The sequence below is a fragment of the Entelurus aequoreus genome, linkage group LG06, assembly GCF_033978785.1.
Source record: "Entelurus aequoreus isolate RoL-2023_Sb linkage group LG06, RoL_Eaeq_v1.1, whole genome shotgun sequence".
Taxonomy (NCBI): domain Eukaryota; kingdom Metazoa; phylum Chordata; class Actinopteri; order Syngnathiformes; family Syngnathidae; genus Entelurus; species Entelurus aequoreus.
Window position 1 is genome coordinate 73879862 of NC_084736.1, and position 24235 is coordinate 73904096.

The window sequence follows — 24235 nt, forward strand, 5'->3', positions numbered from 1 at the left end:
CAGCAACATCACGCAGCAGAGCTTTCACAGCAGAACTAAAGGTCATCACAATGCTTCGATATCTGAATTGGAAAAGAAAAAGGAAACATTTATTTTTGATTCATTGCCAATATTGTTTGTTTTGTATTATTTTGTAGTTTATTGTCAAAATTTACACTCCCATTGTCCACTTAAATATTTCTAAGATATTTCTTTATTCTTAGACAAGGGATTCCCTTCCGTGATTGGTCATTTCTATGGACACAGAAATGTCGTCACCTAAAATTCCGTTTACGGCACATAGTAATGTCGTAATTCAGCTCTGAGTGTGACACTTAAGATTCAGTGAGTAAGACGCTTGATAACTAACTTTTAAGTGCAGCTTTCAGCAAAGAATTTCTTTAATCATAAGTCAACTCTTAGCAGACTTCTTAGGAGTAATTCTAAGAAGCTTGATAAATACGGCCCCTGATCCCAGTTCTGAAGTTCATGTCACCATTGAGAACCTGAAGAATCGATTGGAAACTGACACTAGCCTCGCACTTAATAGTACGATTGATCTATTTCTCTATGGCATCTGACTACAGTAGGCCATTATTAGGCTTTTGTACTTACCCTATTTTTCGGACTATAAGTCGCAGTTTTTTTCATAGTTTGGCCGGGGGTGCGACTTATACTCAGGAGCGACTTATGTGTGAAATTATTAACACATTACCCTAAAATATCAAATAATATTATTTAGCTCATTCACATAAGAGACTAGACGTATAAGATTTCATGGGATTTAGCGATTAGGAGTGACAGATTGTTTGGTAAACGTATAGCATGTTCTATATGTTATAGTTATTTGAATGACTCTTACCATAATATGTTACGTTAACATACCAGGCACGTTCTCAGTTTGTTATTTATGCCTCATATAATGTACACTTATTCAGCCTGTTGTTCACTATTCTTTATTTTAAATTGCCTTTCAAATGTCTATTCTTGGTGTTGGGTTTTATCAAATACATTTCCCCAAAAAATGCAACTTATACTCCAGTGCGACTTACAGTATATGTTTTTTTCCTTCTTTATTATGCATTTTCGGCCGGTGCGACTTACACTCCGAAAAATACGGTATATACTTTTATACTATTTCTCTATGACGTCCGACTACAGTAGGCGATTATTAGGCTTTTATACTCATATACTTATAGCCTGGGTTTGCCGCCCTATACTGTGTACTTATCTAATAAAATAATAAACGGGAGACATTAGAGCAGGTCCGATAGCCACCACTTCTTTAATTTAATAAAAAGGCTCAGTGGCCACATGCGTGGACAGCACCTTTTAGCTCTTATTTCCAAAATTGTGTACACTACTGAATTGGGGTCTTATGGCCGCTTATATGGACACTTATACTGCCATCTGGTGGTGTCAGAAGAGTATAACATACAATGGAATTTGGAAGAAGAAAAAAAAGTGTAAAAATAAGAATTAGCATGTCACTAAACATGAAGTACACATTTGTGTTGGTAACAGCCAATCATGGACTAAGTACATCATATCAAAAGATGATTCTTAGTTTTTATTCTAATTAGGGTCCAATAAGCCCAAATAGCAAAGAGAAATAAAAAAAAAAGCACGTAAACAAACAGCTTGGGCCTTAAGAGGTTTTTAATGTTAACTTTCTTTTTTTTTTTTTTCTTGTCCATGTTTGAATGTTTTTGGTACACATACTAAGTACTTTCTTAAAGGTACAGTACTCATTCGTACGCTGCTTACTAGGAGACCGACCACAGAGACTTCTTTTACTCAGTGGAATACTATAAAGGTTGTGTTTGTGTACATTGTGTCTCTGATAGTACAAAGTATTACAAATGATGTACTGTAATATATTTTCATGGATAGAGAGTACAACCTCAGCAGGGATCAAATACTTCTTGTCCGGAAAGTGAATGCAGAAGAAAATCATAAATGTAAGAGAGGATTATGCTTGTGTAATATTGTGTGTTATTATGTGTAATATTGTGTTATTCATGTTTAATATTGTGTATTATTTATGTGTAATATTGTGTTATTTATCTGTAATATTGTGTGTTACTAATGTGTAATATTGTGTTATTAATGTGTAATAGTGTGTGTTGTGTGTAATATTGTGTCATAATTATGTGTAATATTGTGTTAATTATGTGCAATATTGTGTGTTGTGTGTAATATTGTGTATTAATTATGTGGAATATTGTGTATTATTATGTGTAATATTGTGTGTTATTTATTTGTAATATTGTGTTATTAATGTGTAATAATGTGTTATGCATGTGTAATATTGTGTATTATGTTTGTGTAATGTGTGTTTTATTTATGTGTAGTATTGTGTGTTATTGATGTGTAATATTGTGTTATTAATATGTAATATTGTGTATTATTTATGTGTAATGTGTGTTATTTATGTGTAATGTGTGTTATTTATGTGTAATACTGTGTTATTGATGTGTAATATTGTGTTGTGTGTAATATTGTGTATTATTTATGTGTAAAATAGTGTGTTATTAATGTGTAATATTGTGTTAATAATGTGTAATATTGTTTTATGCATGTGTAATATTGTGTATTATGTTTGTGTAATGTGTGTTATTTTTGTGTAATATTGTGTGTTATTTATGTGTAATATTGTGTTATTAATGTGTAATATTGTGTGTTATTTATGTGTAATATTGTGTATTATTTATGTGTAATGTGTGTTATTGATGTGTAATATTGTGTTTTTTATGTGTAATATTGTGTTATTAATGTGTAATATTGTGTGTTGTGTGTAATATGGTGTATTATTTGTGTGTAATATGGTGTGTTATTTATGTGTAATATTGTGTGTTATTTCTGTCTAATGTGTTAATTATGTGTAATATTGTGTTATTAATGTGTAATGTGTGTTTTGTGTAATATTGTGTATTATTTATGTGTAATATTGTGTTAATTATGTGTAATATTGTGTGTTGTGTGTAATATTGTGTTAGATATGTGTAATATTGTGTTATGCACGTGTAATATTGTGTATTATGTTTGTGTAATATTGTGTGTTATTTATATGTAATATTGTGTGTTATTTATGTGTAATATTGTGTTATTAATGTGTAATATTGTGTGTTGTGTGTAATATTGTGTATTATTAAAGTGTAATGTGTGTTATGTATGTGTAATATAGTGTGTTTTTTATGTGTAATATTGTGTTATTCATGTGTAATTTTGTGTATTATGTGTAATATTGTGTGTTAATTATCTGTGTGTTATTATGTGTAATATTGTGTTAATTTTGTGTAATATTGTGTGTTATATATGTGTAATATTGTGTATTATTTATGTGTCATATTGTGTGTTATATATGTGTAATATTGTTTTATTAATGTGTAATATTGTGTGTTGTGTGTAATATTGTGTATTGTTAATGTGTAATATTGTGTTAATTATGTGTAATATTGTGTATTATTTATGTGTCATATTGTGTGTTATATATATGTATAATATTGTGTTATTAATGTGTAATATTGTGTGTTGTGTGTAATATTGTGTATTATTAATGTGTAATATTGTGTTAATTATGTGTAATATTGTGTGTTATTCATGCGTAATATTGTGTATTATGTTTGTGTAATATTGTGTGTTATTTATCTGTAATATTATGTGTTATTATGTGTAATATTGTATTAATGATTTTTTTTTTTTTTTTTTTTTAAGTTTTATTTATACATTTCAACATTTCAACAATCAAATAAGTACAAAAGTAGTACAAAACAGTACAAAAAGAATATAAAGCAGCGCCAGGGGGTTATAAATTCAAAGTAACTAAAATAGAATGCAAAAAAACATATATATAATATAAACAAAGTGCAAAGCCATAGGCTCACTCAATTTCAGTAAACAACTCAAATTTGGAACACAGCATCATCGTCTTCACAGCTTTCTGGTTGTTAGAGGTAGAGAGTGTCTTAATGTACAGTTCTAACTCTTTTTTAAAGGCACAAAAAACAGGTCGGGTATTGAGAAACTTACATTTATGAATATACAACTTAGTCAATAGTATAATGAGGTTGCAAAGGTAAAATTCATTTTCAAAGTTTGTTCATATAGTGTAAAACCAAATAGCACATCTTTAAAACAAAGCACAAATTTGTCATGAATATTGTCCAGGATGAAGCGACAGATGCCCTGCCACAGTGATGGAGTGCTTTCACAAGTCCAAAACAGGTGGTGAACAGTCTCTGGATGCATGTTACATAAGGTGCAGGTAACATCAACGTCCTTCTTGTATCTAACCATCACAGTCTTTACAGGGTAATAACCATGAATGATTTTAAAATATATCTCTTTGACTTTGTTGGTAAGTAAAGACCTGTTAGGAAGCGACCACTTTTTGACCCAGCAGATGTCATTCACAATATTATTCCAGTGCGCAATTACATAGGAGACAGACACACACAATCATTTTTGGAATAAGCTGCGGATTTTTCTGTTATTTTTCTGATCAAAGCAAAGTTTCCTCACAGGAGTGTCAAGTGTATCATTCACCATTTTACAGCAGAAAGAGGAGATGAGTAAGCCCTGTACAACATCACACCTGTTGGAATGGCATCAAATACAATGGCAAATTGTTTGGGAGTCACAGAGACCTTAAAATGGTTGAGAAATTCTTGGTAATTAAAAAGTTGACCTTCCTTATTGAAAAGCTGACTAACTAAAATAATATCATTCTTGAACCAATTGTTGAGGATAAGAGATTTCCTTTTGTAACATATATCTTTATTGTTCCAAATAAAGTATTTGGTAGGTGAGAAATTGTGCTTGCATATAAGAGACCATGCCAGAAGGGCTCGTTTGTGGAAGTTTGAAAGAGTAACAGGAATCCTATCAATGTTGTAGTTACACAATAGCAAAAATGTTAAGCCTCCAAGGTTAAAAAATACATGATGAGAAATTAAGTTCCAAATTGAGGTAGGGTCTTTCAAATAGTGTCTTATCCAATTAATCTTGAAGGTGTTGTTTAGTGTAGTGAAATCCAGAAAGTTTAGACCACCCTGATTATAATTGTTCGTTATAACCGATTTCTTAATATAATGAATTTTGTTTTTCCAAACAAAGTCAACAAGTATTTTGTCAATAGTTTTACATATTTTTTGGTTAACATCTAAAGAAATAGCCGCATACGTAAGCCTGGAGATACCTTCTGCTTTGGAAAGCAAGGTTCTGCCTTTTTAGGATAAATCTCTCTGTAGCCATTGGTTAAATCTTTTCTTAGTTTTTTCTACAATTGGATTAAAGTTCAAGACCGATCTAGAACTCTGATTTTTAGTGATAAGTATTCCTAGGTAATTAATACTATCCTTAACTGGAATTTGACATATAGACATCATTTCACATCTCTTCACAGCCATTAGTTCACTTATTCACATTCAGACGGAGACCAGAAGCCAAGGAAAAAACATGAATCACATCCAAGGCAAGAGGAATTTGAGAAGAGTCCTTCAAAAAGAGTGTTGTGTCATCAGCCAGTTGGCTGATAGTTATTTCTCTGTCTAATATAGAGATCCCCTTTAAACAGCTAGATTTTATATGAACCGATAGCAATTGGGTGGCTAACAAAAAGAAATATGGAGAAATAGGACAACCTTGCCGTATCCCACGTTTTAATTCGAATCTTGGGGATGTACCAGATTTGAGCTTTATTGAACTATTGCCATTGCAGTACAAAGTCTTGATTGTTTTGCGGAAAAAATTGCCGAAGCCAAATTTGTCAAGTGTCCGGAAGATAAATTCATGTTCGATCGAGTCAAAAGCTTTGTAGAAGTCCAGGAAAAGCAGGAAGCCTTCATCATTAATGACCTCTGGGTAATCCAGTATGTCAAGTACAAGCCTGATATTATTCGAAATGTGTCTCCCTCTCCTAAATCCTGACTGTGTCTCGTCAATTATGTCATCCAGAACCAATTTTAAACGTTTAGCAAAAATAATAGCTACAATCTTATAGTCATTGTTTAGGAGGCTAATTGGACGCCAATTATCAATAATCAGTAAATCTTTGTTTGGTTTGGGTATAAGGGTAATGAGGCCTTGTGTTAAAGTTGGAGGAAGGGCACCTGCATCAATACTTTCACAAAACACTTCTAGTAAGAAAGGAGCTAGCTCTTTTGAAAATATTTTATAGAATTCAGATGTAATACCATCCACCCCAGGAGATTTGTTATTTTTTAAACTATTAATTGATTCCACTACTTCCTTGAGACAGATTGGACGGTCACAGAATCCCTGGTCAGCTGTGCTGATTGACTTAGTTTCAGTTAAGGCATCCATAAACGAAATAGCATCACTTTCACAGTATTGACTATTGTATAATTTTTTGTAAAATTGAGAACAATAATTTGCAATCTGTTTTGCATCATTGCAAATCAAATCGTTTATTTTCAGTTGATCAGTGGTGTTGTTTTGAGCCTGCGATTTTTCTAAACGAAAGAAATACGCAGAATTTTGTTCACCTTCCTCCAGCCATTGTTTTCTAGATCTTACAAAGGCTCCTTCTGCTTTCGATTGATACATTTTGTCTAATTTATTTTGGTTTTCTAAGAGACTTTCTTTTTCTTCTGCTGACATATTATCTGGACATAAAGAGGATAATGCAGTAATGATGGAAATCACATTTTCTTCCTCAGAACGCTTATTCTTAGCTAGATTACTGCAATATTTTCTAATAAATTTACCTATTTAATGATTTTCTTTTAATGTTAACTCCACACTCCCCTACGTCACAGCCCTACGGCAACTCTGGAGGGACAAAACTCCTGCTCCTTACATATCACTCTCCGGTAACTTGGGACACCCTGAACTGTTTGTTACATACTTATATACTATTTCTTTATGGCATCACACTACACTTGGCGAGTATTAGGCTTTTATACTTAGAAAAGATAGAAAAGTCTTATTTCTCAGTTTAGCCCGGGAGCTCTTTATTTATTTTACCTCTTGGTCGAACACCGGCATTTCCCTCTACTTCCGGTTATCCTGTTACAGCAGTAAGGATACAGACTTTCACAATAATGGTTTAAGCAGTAAACATTACATTGACTTTAGGAGAAAATGTAAAAGTAAAGTAACAAGATTCTCTATGTTCGGTCACGAGAAAAAATACCCTTTGAATTGACTTTGTGGCTTTAAAAAAAACAACATATTTATTCACCTGTCGTCCAGCAGGTGTCGCTGCAGTCAGGCGGAAGTGGAAAAGTCCCACAAGTCTTTGCTTTACAAACACGGAAATGCTCGGAAAGTTGAAAATGTCGCACATATCTCAAACATCTTATCGCTTGTATTAACGTTAATGTTTATAACAATGTACTTTTCTGTACTCATGTCGAATACGTGAGTAATATAATATATATCTACGTGCCGGAAGCTATTTTGTTTTGACAGGACTTCATTTACAGAGCACATTGTTTACATGTTGCCTTATTTGAACAACAATAATGAAAGGTGTCCCAGGTAAATGAAGGTAAGGTATATATAATATGTAATATATCATTTCATTCGGCATATGTGAAATGTTCTTATTATATGTAATTGAATGATGGAAGCGAAAACTACTTGTCTCCCTCGACCGACTTCCGTGTTGTTTAAATTTTAGGTGACTCATGCAGACGTCGCTGACCTGAGTACGAGCCTGCACCCTACAACTGAAAGTATACAGCAGGAAAACTTTTCACTGGTAGATGTAAATCAAGGCTTGAGGAAGAAGGTAAGTCAAGGTCCATGGATCATGAGTGCTGGCAATGATTCATACATATTAAGTTGAGTGGTGAGTCCACAGGTCTGCAAAGCATCGAGGACAAGGTAAGGCTACTCAACTTGGAATATTTTTTTTTACACACTAATAGTTTCTCCACTCTCCCCCTGCTTAAAATCAAACTATAGAACACATTGATATTGCTTAAAAATAGAAATGTTAGGATGTTCATGAAACTAAGAAAATGTCCAAAATGGGTTAAAGAACAATTGAATACATTTTGCAGATACTCTCTTATACTTTATGTTACTTTCCACTCACATTCTGTGTGTGTTGCTAGTTGCCCCGCAGAGACAAAGATTGTAGAGACCGACAAGAGGGTTCATTTTGTTTCTTTCATTCCGCTACAGATAACTTATAAAGTTATTGGCGGTTTTTAATCGAACTTTTTAGGAAATGTCAGAAATAGAATAAGGAACAATCATTACATATTTGACAGAAGTCTTTGCTCTCCAAGTGCTTTTCTAGTTGCCTTTGTGTCAAATAGGGGCGGTATGGCGTAGTGGGTAGAGCAGGGGTCACCAACGCGGTGCCCGCGGGCACCAGGTCGCCCGTAAGGACCAGATGAGTCGCCCGCGGGCCTGTTCTAAAAAAAAAAAAATTTTTTTTATTTTTTTTAAATTAAATCTACATAGAAAAAACACAAGATACACTTTCAATCAGTGCATCAACCCAAACAACCTCCCCCATGCACACTCATCCACACCCACTCACACAAAAGGGGTTATTTCTTTCTGCTACCAATATTCTGGTTCCCACAACATAGACAACACATCTGCAAGGGACACATGATTGTATAGGCTGCTGGTCCACTAACATTTTCATTAATTACTATTTTTTATGTAATTATTTTTATATTGTTTTACTTTCTTTTTTATCCAAGAAAATGTTTTTTATTTATTTATCTTATTTTATTTTATTTTTAAAAAAAGGGCCTTATCTTCAACAGACCAGGTTGTCAATGAAATTAGATTTTTTTTAAAGGGTTTTTTAAACCAGGCCCAGTCCAGATAATGTCCAAGTCGGACTCAGCAACACACACCTTCATTCATGTACACAGAAAAAAATTAGGGAACACAACAGATTGCATATAATTTATAAACAAAACACTTTGCATTCCATTCGAAAGGACGTTCCCTTTAGATTTCCGATCCTTAACATTTTACATTTATCATAATTAAGCTTAAGGCCAGATTGCTGTGAAAATATGTCCAAAAGATTAAGAAGGTTCCGCAAAGAATGAGGAAAAATCTTATCTTTGTGAATCAGCCTTTTCTGACATGAACTTCATCAAGAACAAACACAGAACACGCCTCACTGATGCACATCTGCAAGACTCACTCAGAGTTGCAGTGTCAAGTTACACACCAGAGTACAACACACTAGTTAACAGCATGCAATGCCAGACTTCCCACTAACTGACAAAGAAACAGATAACAGATTTGGTGTCCAGTTCAAAGTGTGACATGATTTAAAAATTTGAGAGTTTAATTTTGTATTTTACATGAGTTATTATTTGTACAAACATGGTGCAAAGTAATTCATGATATGTTAAAAAATGTTAGTGGCTAGCTAGTTAAAATGGGATATTATGATTTCACAAGACTGTCTTAGAAGTGATCATTTGAAAATGTTCAATTTGAAAAATGTGCACTTAGAGAAAATATAAAAATAAAGTGTTGCATATTGATATTTATCTGTTTCTATATATATTTATTGTGAGAAATCATTCAGATGATCAGTGTTTCCACAAAGATAAATATCATTAATTATTAATAATAACAGAGTTAAAGGTAAATTGAGCAAATTGGCTACTTCTGGAAATGTATTTAAGTGTGTATCTAACTGGTAGCCCTTCGCATTAATCAGTACCCAAGGAGTAGCTCTTGGGTTCAAAAAGGTTGGTGACCCCTGGGGTAGAGCGACCGTCCCAGAAACCTGAAGGGTTGCAGTTTTGCTCCCCGCCTCTTGACATCCAAATTGCTGCCGTTGTGTCCTTGGGCAGGACACTTCACCCTTGCCCCCGGTGCCGCTCACACTGGTGAATGAATTGTAGGTGGTGGTCGGAGGGGCTGTCACGCCAAATTTCTTCCCTCTACAAAAACCTTCCCTCCACCATTTACTTCCGGGGCTGCGTCCAATAAAATCAAAAAGTTGCCGGGAGTCCTTAACCTGCACGCGACTGTCCTGTTTCGCGCCTGTACAAAAAAAAACAATCGATTTCTTCAGATTCCAGCAGCTGTCAAAGACGAAGTATCCTTCCAGCGACGGGCAGTCAAAGCCGAAGTGCTATCGATCGCTGTCAATGACGTAAGAGGAAACATGACCACGGAAGTAAATGGGGGAGGGAAGGTTTTTGTAGAGGGAAGAAATGTGGCGTGACAGAGCCGTAGGCTCAAACTGTCAGCCTCGCTTCCGTCAGTCTACCCCAGGGCAGCTGTGGCTACTAATGTAGCTTACCACCACCAGGTGTGAATGAATGATGGGTTCCCACTTCTCTGTGAGTGCTTTGAGTATCTAATAATAGAAAAGCGCGACAGAAAATCTTATTCATTATTATTATTATTATTAAATACGTCACAACAATATTTCAGCTGAAGGTTTTTTTTGTGTGTTTTTTTTTACTAATTTATACGATAAATCTAGTAGGACAAGTTGAATTGTAATGTACAATACACCCTATCAAATGTGTACACTGCCATACCATGCAATAAGTCACATGACTGTCATACGACAACCACTCCAAAAAGTCACATAGCTGTACTGTAGAAGCCCATTTTGCATGTGTCACAATAAGCTCTTGTAGGTCAAATAACTTTAAATTCCATCAAGACACGACATACAGAAGTATTTTGACACATTTTCATTACCACGGCTGGCAACATGTATATATGAGTCTTAATAGGCATACTTTTTCACCCTTGAATATGTTTCAGTGCTCCCTAGGTACGTTTATTGTTACATTTTGTTAGTTTCTGTTTCTCTGAAGCTGATTAAAGGAGGCTGACCATATTCTGAAATCCCAAAGAGAGGACACATATATGCGTGCCAAGGCGGGCAGCACGCCAAGGCCGGGACTAGGTGAAAATTTGCCAATGATACTCGAACTTGCTATATAAATAATATATATATTTAAATAAAGCATTTTTTCTTCTCTGTTGACAGCAGTGTTGGCGCTAGGAATTTTCAAAATGGGGTCCCATAGTAAATTTTTGGGGTCCCATTTTTTTGTAAGCGTTTTGAAAAAAAAAAGATAAACGTATGCATTGTCCTGTTATATCTCACATTCTATATTGTGTTTTGGAAAAAGGTTGTCATAAACGTTACTTTAATTCATTAAAAAAAAATGTATACATATGTAAATGTATTCAGTTATAAACATTCATTCACTTTTATCTTTCCTTCATGGATCTAAACTTTACCACTGTCGCTAGTTTTTTCTATGTTTTTATTTAATACGTTTTAGGTGTATTTATTTCAGTATAAAAGTGTGAAAAGTGTTTTGCTTCGGTCATGAAATGAGGATAATGGTGTGCCAGGGCATACATACATTTTATATTTAATGCTTAAATCTCTGGAGTCTACATCAACTTCAGATCTATCCCTCATTTCAAAATGTTTAATACGTTTTTTTTTATGTTGTTTTTTTTGTTTGTTTGTTTTCTGCCCTTTTTTGTCAAACAAAACTATGTTTTTAATGGCAAACACACAAAATAGGCAAAATCTTCCACCAAAAATATTTTTCAAAGTGGAATATTTGATGTGAAGTAATCGGAACCTTGGATAGGTCAATAATTCATAACACATTGATTTTGATTAGGGATGTCCGATAATGGCTTTTTGCCGATATCCGATATTCCGATATTGTCCAACTCTTAATTACCGATACCGATATCAACCGATACCGATATATACTGTCGTGGAATTAACACATTATTATGCCTAATTTGGACAACCAGGTATGGTGAAGATAAGGTCCTTTTAAAAAATAATAATAAAATAAGATAAATAAATTAAAAACATTTTCTTGAATAAAAAAGAAAGTAAAACAATATAAAAACAGTTACATAGAAACTAGTAATTAATGAAATTGAGTAAAATTAACTGTTAAAGGTTAGTACTATTAGTGGACCAGCAGCATGCACAATCATGTGTGCTTACGGACTGTATCCCTTGCAGACTGTATTGATATATATTGATATATAATGTAGGAACCAGAATATTAATAACAGAAAGAAACAACCCTTTTGTGTGAATGAGTGTGAATGAGTGTAAATGGGGGAGGGAGGTTTTTTGGGTTGGTACACTAATTGTAAGTGTATCTTGTGTTTTTTATGTTGATTTAATAAAAAAAACAACAACAAAAAACCGATACCGATAATAAAAAAACCGATACCGATAATTTCCGATATTACATTTTAAAGCATTTATCGGCCGATAATATCGGACATCTCTAATTTTGATTCAATATTATGTTTTGAGCAATAACAGTTTGAAAGAAAAAAAAAACAGCTTTGTTTTATTAGTCAACATTGCAACTTTTTCTAAATTACTTTTCACCTTTAAGCTTTTTTATTTCACTTTTGTTATGTTTTTGTTTATTTTAATAGTATTTTTAGAATGTGTCGTGGGCCTTTAAAACATTAGCTGTGGGCCGCAAATGGCCTCCGGGTAAATCTGATAAACCTATTGATAAAAAGCAGAGCCTGGCGACGCATGCACGTTTATCATAACTCTCTCGCTCTCTCTGTCTCTGCCCCTCCCTCACGAATGCTGCGTGCGCGTACTTTCACAATTTGTTTTGTTTTTAACCCTTTCTTAACCCTGGACGTACATTGAAAATACACGCAACCCTAACTCAAAATGCCGGACATTTGAGGCATTTAAGAAACTCCGCCCGGACAGCATGGACAGCCCTGCAAAAGAGGACATGTCCAGGGAAAAGAGGACGTATGGTCAGTCTAGACTAAAGGGGTATTAACATTTCTTCAAGGTTGGAAAGTCTGCATTGCTACTAATCCGCATAGACCCCTCTGAAAAGACTTTCTAGAAGATGCTCTTTCCCACCAAACCCTTCAAACTATTAGCTTAATGTACCTTGGTTGTATTGTAACAGAAGCTGCAGTCATGTATTTGGGAGTTGTGCCATGTAGTCCAGCCCCTGAATGGTAAATGATTAAAAGGAGGAAGGGCCCCAGGGCATCAAATAAAAAATAAAAAAGGTGAAATATTATAAGCACGTTTAATACAACTGCCTACATTTTCCTGGGTTGTCTCAGTGTGCAGATCTCCCCAGAATGAGGTCCACCGTCAGCCTTTACATGTGCCACCTGTTGTGCACGGGCCTGGGTCTGGCCTGTGTTGTGTGTGTGTCCTGCTGGAGCAGCCAGTGGCGTGGCGGGTTTGCCTGGGACGGATCTTCTCTTCAGTTCAACTGGCACCCGGTCCTGATGGTAACCGGCATGCTGGTGCTGTATGGCAATGGTGAGTTGTTTTTTCTTAGGGCTGTCAAAAATAACAAGGGGACTCCTGTGATTAATCACAAACTATGTTCATGTTTAGTATGTTTCCATGCACTAAACATTAACCATGTTAATCACGCAATTTATTTTGACCCCATATGCTCTTTTATCTTAACCGTGGAGGGTTACCTGAAAGGTGGCACGGGCTGTCAGTTTGTATCAATGCATATGTCGGTGCAAAAATTAGTAAAGAGACTCTTAACTGTTGTGTTCGTTGGCAAATTTCACTTTAAAATACACCCTGACTGGACATTAGATACAACTGTTTCCAAATTTTGAGCAAATAAATGTAGTGCGGTCAAGTAGCCTAAAACATAAAGAAATGTTCTTGAATGACATTCTGACAATAAAATTGCATTTGGGTTCAAATTTTGGGCTTTTTTAAAAGTTTGTTTTAATTAACCAAGCAAGTAATTACCTGTGATTAATCATGATTAATCCAAATTCTAAAGTGTGATAATCTATTAAAAAAAATGACGGCATTAGTTGTTTTCTTAAAAAATCAGTTTTAGATCATAACGTGTTTCACTTCTTTTTTTCACTTCTCTTCTTCACTTTAATAGAAGAACATTTTGATCACACATGACAGATGTCTTTGAGATCATGCATCATGAAAAACATGCATACAAGTACTTACTGTATATGTTACTAACCTCAGAATCTTTACAAAAGAAACATGCACTCAACAGATCTTAGATTTCAAGGCAACAATGCGTTTGACAAGCTTTATTTAATTTATATATATATATATATATATATATATATATATATATATATATATATATATATATATATATATATATATATATGTATATATATAACACAAACATTTCGGTTCGGTACGTACCTCGGTTTAGAGGTCACGGTTCGGTTAATTTTCGGTACAGTAAGAAAACAACAAAATATAAATATTTTGGTTATTTATTTACCAAATTTGCAAAATCTTCCACCAAAAATATTTTTCTTAGTGCAATATTTGATGTGAAGTAATCGGAACCTTGGATAGGTCAATAATTCATAATAACATTGATTTTGATTCAATATTATGTTTTGAGCAATGACAGTTTGAAAGAAAAAAAACAGCTTTGTTTTATTAGTCAACATTGCAACTTTTTCTAAATTACATTTAGCCTTTTAAGCTTTTTTATTTCTTTTTTGTTATGTTTTTGTTTATTTTAATAGTATTTTTAGAATGTGCCGTGGGCCTTTAAAACATTTGCTGTGGGCCGCAAATGGCCTCCGGGGCACACTTTTGACACCCCTGCTATAGATAATAAAAAATTAAATCTGATAAATCTATGGATAAAAAGCAGCGCCTGGTGACGCATGCGCGTTTATCATAACTCTCTCGCTCTCTCTGTCTCTGCCCCTCCCTCACCAATGCTGCTGTTTTGTTTTTAACCCCTTCTTAACCCTGAACGTACATTGAAAATACACGCGACCCTAACTCAAAATGCCGGACATTTGAGGCATTTAAGAAACCCCGCCCTGACAGCGACGCAAAAGAGGACATGTCCGGTGAAAAGAGGACGTATGGTCAGTCTATCGTAGCCCGTTAGCTGCTAGCATGCTGTGTGTTGTGCCTCGGTGTGCATTGTTTACAAAACGTGCGGTACGCTACTTAATATGTCCGTGTGAAAACTCGTTCGGTACACCTCCGCACCGAACCGAAAGCCCCGTACCGAAACGGTTCAATACAAATACACGAACCGTTACACCCATAATATATATATATATATATATATATATATATATATATATATATATATATATATATATATATATATATATATATATATATATATACATATATATAGATGGTATACGATTTAATTGACATACATTTGGCCGACGATAGAGCTTATGACAAATAATGTTGTCAAGGCATTTTAAAAAAAAGAGCCATTAATATTTATGATCTGTAATTGATTAATGTAATCTCTTTTTTTAATCTCACGCAAAAAATGCTGACAAAAACCCTCTACTTGAGGTATTTTCATTTAAATGCATTATATTGTTGCAGATCAAAAGATTGACAAATAAAAAATAAAAAAAACAGCAGTTTTCTGAGAAATACAAAAGCAAAGCCTGAATGTTGATGTACAGCAAAATATTCAATTTATCAATGTCATAAGCAAACTTGCATTTTAAAACGTGGAATTATGATTTAATAGCGCAGTTAATAACAATAACCAAATGTAATGGGATGTGAAGTTGAAGACAGTCTTTTTATGGCAGTTGGTATTACTCTCAAATATATTGTCATTACCATTTATTATTATTATTTAGAATATTTATCAAAAGCAGCCCCATAGAAGTTTTAAATGAATGTTTTCTAGTGCATTTTGGTACATTTGAGAAAATCTCCCCAAAATGGAAACTTAGCACCTTGGTGAGGAAAAAAACACAAAAAAATGTTTACACTAAATCCTGAAGAAAACAAAATGGCTCTGCCATACATGCCCACTAGTGGGTGATGCAGAGTCACTTCAACATTTTACACTTGGACCACCCAAACCCAGAAAACGGTAAGAGTGACAGTAGAAACATGTCATCAAGCTGTAGTTGGAACCCCGGCAGGCAAAGAGGATTTTTGATCAAAATGGTGGTCTTCCCCGCAGGGGCTGTGTTGTACCGTGTGCCCCTGAGTTGGAGCCAGAACAAAGGTCCTTGGAAACTGCTGCATGCTGGAGTAATGCTCCTCGCCCTGGTTCTCTCAGTTATTGGACTTTGTGCTGTTTTTGGCAATCACAATGCTTCAAACATCCCCAACCTCTACTCCCTGCACAGCTGGATTGGCATCATCACCACAGTTCTCTTCGCCATGCAGGTACAATTTCATGTCCATTTCAGTGCAGGGAAAATGGCATGAATTCTTCAATATTTCTCTTTTTAGATAAATATCATCGCTGTCCAATGAAAAACACTTTTTGATTCTACCGAAATATGTCTTGTGGAAAAAAAAAAGAAAACCATTATTTGAAGTATTTATTTCAAACCTGCACAGTACAACAACACATTTTTTTGTACATTTTGGCAGAGACATTTATGCAAGGCTTGAAAAGGTGTTGGATGAAGCAGATGCTTATAATATCCCAACCAATGTTCCCTCTAATTTTTCATGTGTGTGAGCAAACGCAAAAACTCCCTGAGCATTCAGTGGAGACCATGTGAGCAACATCAGACGTGCACACTGTGGCTACACCAGCAGCACACCTGTCCCAAACCTGACTAAATAACAAGTTCAATCTCCATCCATCCATCCATTTCCTACCTTTTTTCCCTTTCGGGGTCGCGGGCGGTGCTGGAGCCTATCTCAGCTGCATTCGGGCGGAAGGCGGGGTACACCCTGGACAAGTCCCCACCTCGTCGCAGGGCCAACACAGATAGACAGACAACATTCTCTTATTATTATAATCAAATGACAGCAGTCATTTCCATGAGGTTATTTTCCAATATACGTGCTTAGGCCCACTGACAATGACAATAACAAAAAATATTGTTTTTCATGAACTGTGTACTTGTATTGTTTGTCTGGGTGGAGGTCCTGCTTTGGAAATAATTTATACCTCTTTCAGACATTGCATTTAGTTCCCATTAAAACATTCACATGTTGCACAATGAGATGTAAGCAGGGGATCATGTGTACATTCCTGCAACTTCCTGTTTGTAAAAAATATATTTTTATTAGTATTTATTTAATATACTAACAGCATTTCATGATTAATATTTATAAATTAAGATTCCTAATAAATGACGCTAGAGTAAGCACACATTTGATTGGTAAATCATAGTGTAACGACCTGGAATTACACTTTATGTGTGGTGTTGGAGTTGTCCGACTTTTTGTGTGGCTGTAAACGCATCACTGGCTAAGTGCCATATGTGCATGTGTTGGCGCAAGTGAGAAAGAGCGAGCGGCTGCTGTTGATATAACAAAGTTGGTTTTGGTCTGGTTTGAAATGACCAGTTTTGCTAGATATAATTTTTTTTACTAATATTTTGGTGATGTGTTTATGGCCGACAAAGAGTTTTGCTCAGTAAAGTGATCGATGGAATTCATATCCTCAAAGCGTCTCGACAGACGTTACAATATTTGAACAATGATGACGAAAACTGTTTTCTCTGTCGTGTCCGTGTCGTGTCGAAAATTGTTATGCGCTTATTTTTTTATTTGATTTTGTGCGTGGCATAGATTTGCCGTGCGCAGAGGACGCTTGAGCAGTGCGCAATTGCACAGGCGCGCACCTTAGAGGGAACATTGACTGTAACTAGGGTGAGCATCTTTATCCTGGAATAGGTTCTGTATATTGGATGGTAGAGAGTATTGGGATGCCCTAAACATAATTTGAGCAGTTTTAAAGTTGATCACATCGTGCAGTTTAAGTTGCTTTATCTCCATGAATAGTGGATTTGAATGATGTCTGTAGTGAACATTGGACACAATCCTAATGGCCTTTTTCTGCAGAGTGACTAAAGGCTGTAGATGGGATTTATAACAATTTCCCCATACTTCAACACAATAGTTTAAATACGACATAATAAATGAATGATACAATAACAGCAGAGCATTGGTGTTCAATAAATGACATGATCTCCTCTTCATTCCAACACATTTAGCAACTTTTGTCCTCAGGGAACTTATATTAGGCTTCCATGAGATATTTTCATCTATTACCACTCCTACAGTGCAAAAAGTCAGTGTTCAAAAACAAGAAAAAAAAATACAAAAATGAGGGGTATTTTATTTGAACTAAGCAAAATTATCTGCCAATAGAACAAGAAAATTCGGCTTGTCAAGACTTTCCAAAACAAGTAAAATTAGCTAACCCAAAAATACCTTAAAATAAGTATATTCTCACAAATAACAAGTGCACTTTTCTTGGTAGAAAAAAAAAAGAGACCTTTTTGCTCAATATGTTGAAAAATATTCTTAAATTAAGTAAATGCTAGTGCCATTATCTTGACATAATGATATGCGCTCGGCATCATGATTTTTTTTTCATGCTTGAAGTAAGAAATTATTACTTTAAAAAAGTAGTTTTATACTTGTGAGTGTTGATGACACAGCTTTGCAACAGTTGATATTCTAGTTTCAAGCATGTTTTACTCAATATACACTACCGTTCAAAAGTTTAGGGTCACCCAAACAATTTTGTGGAATAGCCTTCATTTCTAAGAACAAGAATAGACTGTCGAGTTTCAGATGAAAGTTCTCTTTTTCTGGACATTTTGAGCGTTTAATTGACCCCACAAAGGTGATGCTCCAGAAACTCAATCTGCTCAAAGGAAGGTCAGTTTTGTAGCTTCTGTAGCTAAACTGTTTTCAGATGTGTGAACATGATTGCACAAGGGTTTTCTAATCATCAATTATCCTTCTGAAACAATGAGCAAACACATTGTACCATTAGAACACTGGAGTGATAGTTGCTGGAAATGGGCCTCTATACCCCTATGTAGATATTGCACCAAAAACCAGACATTTGCAGCTAGAATAGTCATTTACCACATTAGCAATGTATAGAGTGTATTTCTTTAAAGTTAAGACTAGTTTAAGTGCTTTTCCTTAAAAAATAAGGACATTTCAATGTGACCCCAAACTTTTGAACGGTAGTGTAGGTCATCAAATCTCAGCAACAAGCTGTAATATCTTACTGAGATCATTTAGGACCAAAACCCTTAAAACAAGTAAAACACTCGAACATAAGATCTGCTTAGTGAGAAGAATTATCTTATCAGACAGAAAATAAGCAAATATCACCCTTATTTGAGATATTTAATCTTACTTAGATTTCAGTTTTTGCAGTGTAAGAATGAATTTAGTTGAACACATTTTCATTGGTCAATGACGATGTGCACCTCCTCCGTCCATCCAGTGGGCGACAGGTATGGCTGGCTTCCTCCTGCCCTGCACTGCTCAATCCCTGCGTAAACTCCTGAAACCCCAACATGTGTGGTTGGGGGGCTCTTTAGTGTCACTCAGCATTGCTGCCTGTATCTCTGGGATCAACGAAAAACTCTTCTTTGTCCTGTGAGTACCATCTTCTTTTGCCTTTGGGATTGTCCCCCACGTATGGTGACTTCAAATGGCTATAAACTATTTTAAAACCTTATTTTCAACAGGAAAGGAAACACCAATGGATCTCAGCCATATTCTCAACTTCCATCTGAGGCCCTGTTAGGAAATTCATTAGGAGTGTTGATTGTAGCGTTTGGCTTGGTTGTCCTAAAGATTTTGTCCAGTCCAGAATGGCAAAGACCGGAAAGTCCGCCTGCCGATGTATCATATTCGGTAAGAAAATAGTGCCTCATGAGGGGTTAGAATTTTTAAAAAAAGATGTGCTATTAGCATCAATAAAAATATCTTCTGTATGTCCACAGCCATTGCAACAAGAAGAACATCAATGAGGGACATACAGCATTGTTCATACAGTTTGGTAATCCTTTTAGAATGATTCTGTTCTGAATGTGCCAGCAGTTCTGTCTTTTTTCAGATGTTTGATTGTATTTAACTTGCTCTTTTTTCACAAAGAATAAATCGTGTATATGTTTGAATGTGAGTGTGAATGTTGTCTGTTTGTCTGTGTTGGCTCTGTGATGAGGTGGTCACTTGTCCAGGGTGTACCCCGCCTTCCTTGTGCAGGGTGTACGCCGCCTTCCTTGTGCAGGGTGTACGCCGCCTTCCTTGTGCAGGGTGTACCCCGCCTTCCAACCGAATGCAGCTGAGATAGGCTCCAGCACCCCCCGCGACCCCAAAAGGGACAAGCGGTCGAAAATGGATGGATGGAAAACGTGTATAATCATATGTCTTATTATTGAAGGTTAGTAGCTGCCCTTCGTACAGTATCACTCATGTTTAGACACAATTGTGCATGCTTTAAAAGAGAGGTTGTGTCCAAACGTTTGACTTGCCGTTTATTTTTATTTTTTCTCCAAAAGATAAATCCAATCAATCTTCAAAAATGTTAACAGAAAACACAAGAAATATAATTTGACATGCACAGAAGAATGCCTAATAGATAACAATGAAATTAATAAATCAACATTTTGCATCACTTTCTTTAATTAAATGTTTTTGTTTCTAGAAATACCTTTTATATTTTACTGCAAGTTCTTTCTAACTGCTGTACACATGCACATTCATAAACACTAACTACACATGCACATACATACACGCTAACTGTACACATGCACATACATAAACACTAACTGTACACATACTGTACATAAACACTAACTATACACATACATCAACACTAACTGTACACATACAAATACATAAACACTAACTGTACACATACATAACCACTAACTGTACACATACACATACACATACATAAACACTAACTGTACACATACATAAACACTAACTGTACACATACACATACATGAACACTAACTGTACACATACATAAACATGTATGTGCAAACAAGTGTTTTAAATTAGATTTTTCTCTCAGGTTATATTTCTCTTCTTGTGGTGAGAACATTTTGGCGAGCGGGTTATAGTTTGCTTTGTACATTATTTTAGCAGTTTACGAATGCACCAAATCATTGAATTTCAATATGTTCGATTCAATACATAAAGGCGTTGAGTGTTCTTGATAGCCAACATTATATATTATTATAATTGATCTTTTTTGTAACACCGTTAGTGAATTAAATAACTCGGATATGTAACACTAGTGAGCAGTAAAGAATATGAAGTGATTTTTGGTCCAGAACATATTTTGCTTTATTCATTATTGATTGATTAATTCTTGTTATTTTGTTGTATGTTTTTTAAGTGAGATTTTGAGATTCAGTTTATTTTATCGACTATTATTACATTCAAAAATGTGTTTTATTTTTTATTTTTCCTACTTCTATTTGTATTTGACTTTCTCCTCTACTGTTACTGAACAGCGCGAGCCTATAGATATATTTACTGAGATTCAAATATCGGTTTTTGTCAAACCATCTTTAATTTATTTCTTCTGTTGTTTGTACCAGAGTGTGTGTTTTCTCCTCAACAAAACACAGTCATGTTGTCTGCAAATAATACTAACTTTAAGTCCTTTGTATACCTTTTTATAGATATTGAACAATTTTGGTCACACTATATTCCAAACTATAGTTTAGTGTACACGAACTAAGACAAGTTGTATTAACAAACCTTTTCATTCAACACCAAATCTTACTAACAGTACAAGGTACCACTATTTTGCTTATATTTGGCCATAGTTTGGGTTTCTGCTTTGGAATTTCAGAATTGGCAAAACTTTATTTGAAGTAACATTTAGTTTTCACTGGGCATTTAAGGACAAAAGGTATTCCAAGTTGTTGTTGTACCTTAGTGGTTTCTCAGACTTTTTTTTCCCACTAAGTACCACCTCAGAAAAAAAATTGCTCTACAAGTACCACCATAATGACAACATTAAAATACAGTAGTGTAGTAGACCTAAGTATTCATTAAGTACCACCATAATGACAACATTAAAATACAGTAGTGTAGTAGACCTAAGTATTCATTAAGTACCACCATAATGACAACATTAAAATACAGTAGTGTAGTAGACCTAAGTATTCATTAAGAACCACCATAATGACAACATTAAAATATAGTAGTGTAGTAGACCTAAGTATTCATTAAGTACCACCATAATGACAACATTAAAATACAGTAGTGTAGTAGACCTAAGTATTCATTAAGTACCACCATAATGACAACATTAAAATACAGTAGTGTAGTAGACCTAAGTATTCATTAAGTACCACCATAATGACAACATTAAAATACAGTAGTATAGTAGACCTAAGTATTCATTAAGTACCACCACAATGACAACATTAAATACAGTAGAGTAGTAGACCTAAGTATTCATTAAGTACCACCATAATGACAACATTAAAATACAGTAGTGTAGTAGACCTAAGTATTCATTAAGTACCACCACAATGACAACATTAAATACAGTAGAGTAGTAGACCTAAGTATTCATTAAGTACCACCACAATGACAACATTAAATACAGTAGAGTAGTAGACCTAAGTATTCATTAAGTACCACCATAATGACAACATTAAAATACAGTAGTGTAGTAGACCTAAGTATTCATTAAGTACCACCACAATGACAACATTAAATACAGTAGAGTAGTAGACCTATGTATTCATTAAGTACCACCATAATGACAACATTAAAATACAGTAGTATAGTAGACCTAAGTATTCATTAAGTACCACCACAATGACAACATTAAATACAGTAGAGTAGTAGACCTAAGTATTCATTAAGTACCACCACAATGACAACATTAAATACAGTAGAGTAGTAGACCTAAGTATTCATTAAGTACAACCACAATGACAACATTAAATACAGTAGAGTAGTAGACCTAAGTATTCATTAAGTACCACCACAATGACAACATTAAATACAGTAGAGTAGTAGACCTAAGTATTCATTAAGTACCACCATAATGACAACATTAAATACAGTACTGTAGTAAACCTAAGTATTCATTAAGAACCACCATAATGACAACATTAAAATACAGTAGTGTAGTAGACCTAAGTATTCATTAAGTACCACCATAATGACAACATTAAAATACAGTAGTGTAGTAGACCTAAGTATTCATTAAATACCACCACAATGACAACATTAAAATACAGTAGGGTAGTAGACCTAAGTATTCATTAAGTACCACCACAATGACAACATTAAATACAGTAGAGTAGTAGACCTAAGTATTCATTAAGTACCACCACAATGACAACATTAAATACAGTAGAGTAGTAGACCTAAGTATTCATTAAGTACCACCATAATGACAACATTAAATACAGTAGTGTAGTAGACCTAAGTATTCATTAAGTACCACCATAATGACAACATTAAAATACAGTAGTATAGTAGACCTAAGTATTCATTAAGTACCACCATAATGACAACATTAAAATACAGTAGTGTAGTCGACCTAAGTATTCATTAAGTACCACCATAATGACAACATTAAAATACCTTAGTGTAGTAGACCTAAGTATCCATTAAGTACCACCATAATGACAACATTAAAATACAGTAGTGTGGTAGGCATAAGTATCCATTAAAAACAAGGCAGAGCTTTTATTTAAGAATTACACAGTTTTCACAGTAAAACTGTTTGAATATAAGAAGATAAAACACTGTATTTTTATCAAAAGATTATTTGGTGTACCACTAGATGTACATGTACCACTAGATGTACATGTACATGTAGCTGTACATGTACCACAGTTCAAGAATCACTGTTGTATGGCACCATTTTCTCGGTGTTTATGCTGCCATCCACAAGGTGGCAGCAGAGTAAAGAGTTGGATCTGTTTAAGTACACAACAGTTATTGTTTGTCCTTATAAAGTTCATTTGTTGCTATTAAACCAACATACCGTACTGGCTCGTATAAACACGCGGGTCAATTTCTCACAATAAGATTTATTTTCCTTTGATGTTTTCCTCAGTTAACGACCACATATTTACAATATACTATTCCTGTTATTTGTTAGCTCACGTCTGATTATGTGTTGCAAAATGAAAAACATTCGTTCGCCACCATTGCGTTTCTGTTCAGTTCCGACAGCCTTTGAAAGCACCACTGCTGCCTTCAGGGAACGGTCGGGTTCTTCAGCGATCATCTCCGTGCGTGTGACCACGTCGCGGCACCCAGTGACGTCATCGTAAAGGCGGGCGTGGAGGGACCGAACAGATGCTGACGAAGAGAGGAAAAGTGTTGAGAAAAAGTGAAAAGACAGTGCGGACGACTTTTGTTCACACTTTGGTCACCACAGCAGCCTGCTCGGCGCCGCCAGCGACAAGCAAAGTAAGACCCTTGAAATATGCGTGAGACTTTAATATATAAGTACATGCAGCATGAGACTTTAATATATAAGTACATGCAGCATGA

General features: G+C 34.9%; 1 protein-coding gene across 2 annotated transcripts; it reads left to right on the forward strand.

Annotated features, from left to right (window-relative positions):
• Positions 1-7080: 7080 nt before the first annotated feature.
• LOC133651653 (lysosomal membrane ascorbate-dependent ferrireductase CYB561A3) lies at positions 7081-19863 on the forward strand. 2 transcript variants are annotated; one of them, XM_062049658.1, is made up of 8 exons: positions 7086-7495; positions 7628-7738; positions 7811-7833; positions 13066-13270; positions 15930-16138; positions 19185-19339; positions 19432-19600; positions 19690-19863. In XM_062049658.1, the coding sequence occupies exons 4-8, from the start codon at positions 13084-13086 to the stop codon at positions 19714-19716; spliced, it is 747 nt and encodes a 248-aa protein (XP_061905642.1). In that variant the 5' UTR covers positions 7086-7495; positions 7628-7738; positions 7811-7833; positions 13066-13083; the 3' UTR covers positions 19717-19863. The 2 variants fall into 2 exon arrangements, with proteins under 2 accessions (XP_061905641.1, XP_061905642.1); XM_062049657.1 differs by lacking the exon at positions 7811-7833 and having other exon boundaries at positions 7081-7495.
• The last annotated feature ends 4372 nt before the right edge of the window (positions 19864-24235 follow it).

Bases quoted from the DNA above. Each gene is read 5' to 3' on its own strand.
- LOC133651653 (XM_062049657.1), top strand. The intron at 7,739-13,065 runs GTAAGTCAAGGT...GGGTTGTCTCAG, and splicing joins ATCAAGGCTTGAGGAAGAAG to TGTGCAGATCTCCCCAGAAT. The intron at 19,601-19,689 runs GTAAGAAAATAG...GTATGTCCACAG, and splicing joins CTGCCGATGTATCATATTCG to CCATTGCAACAAGAAGAACA.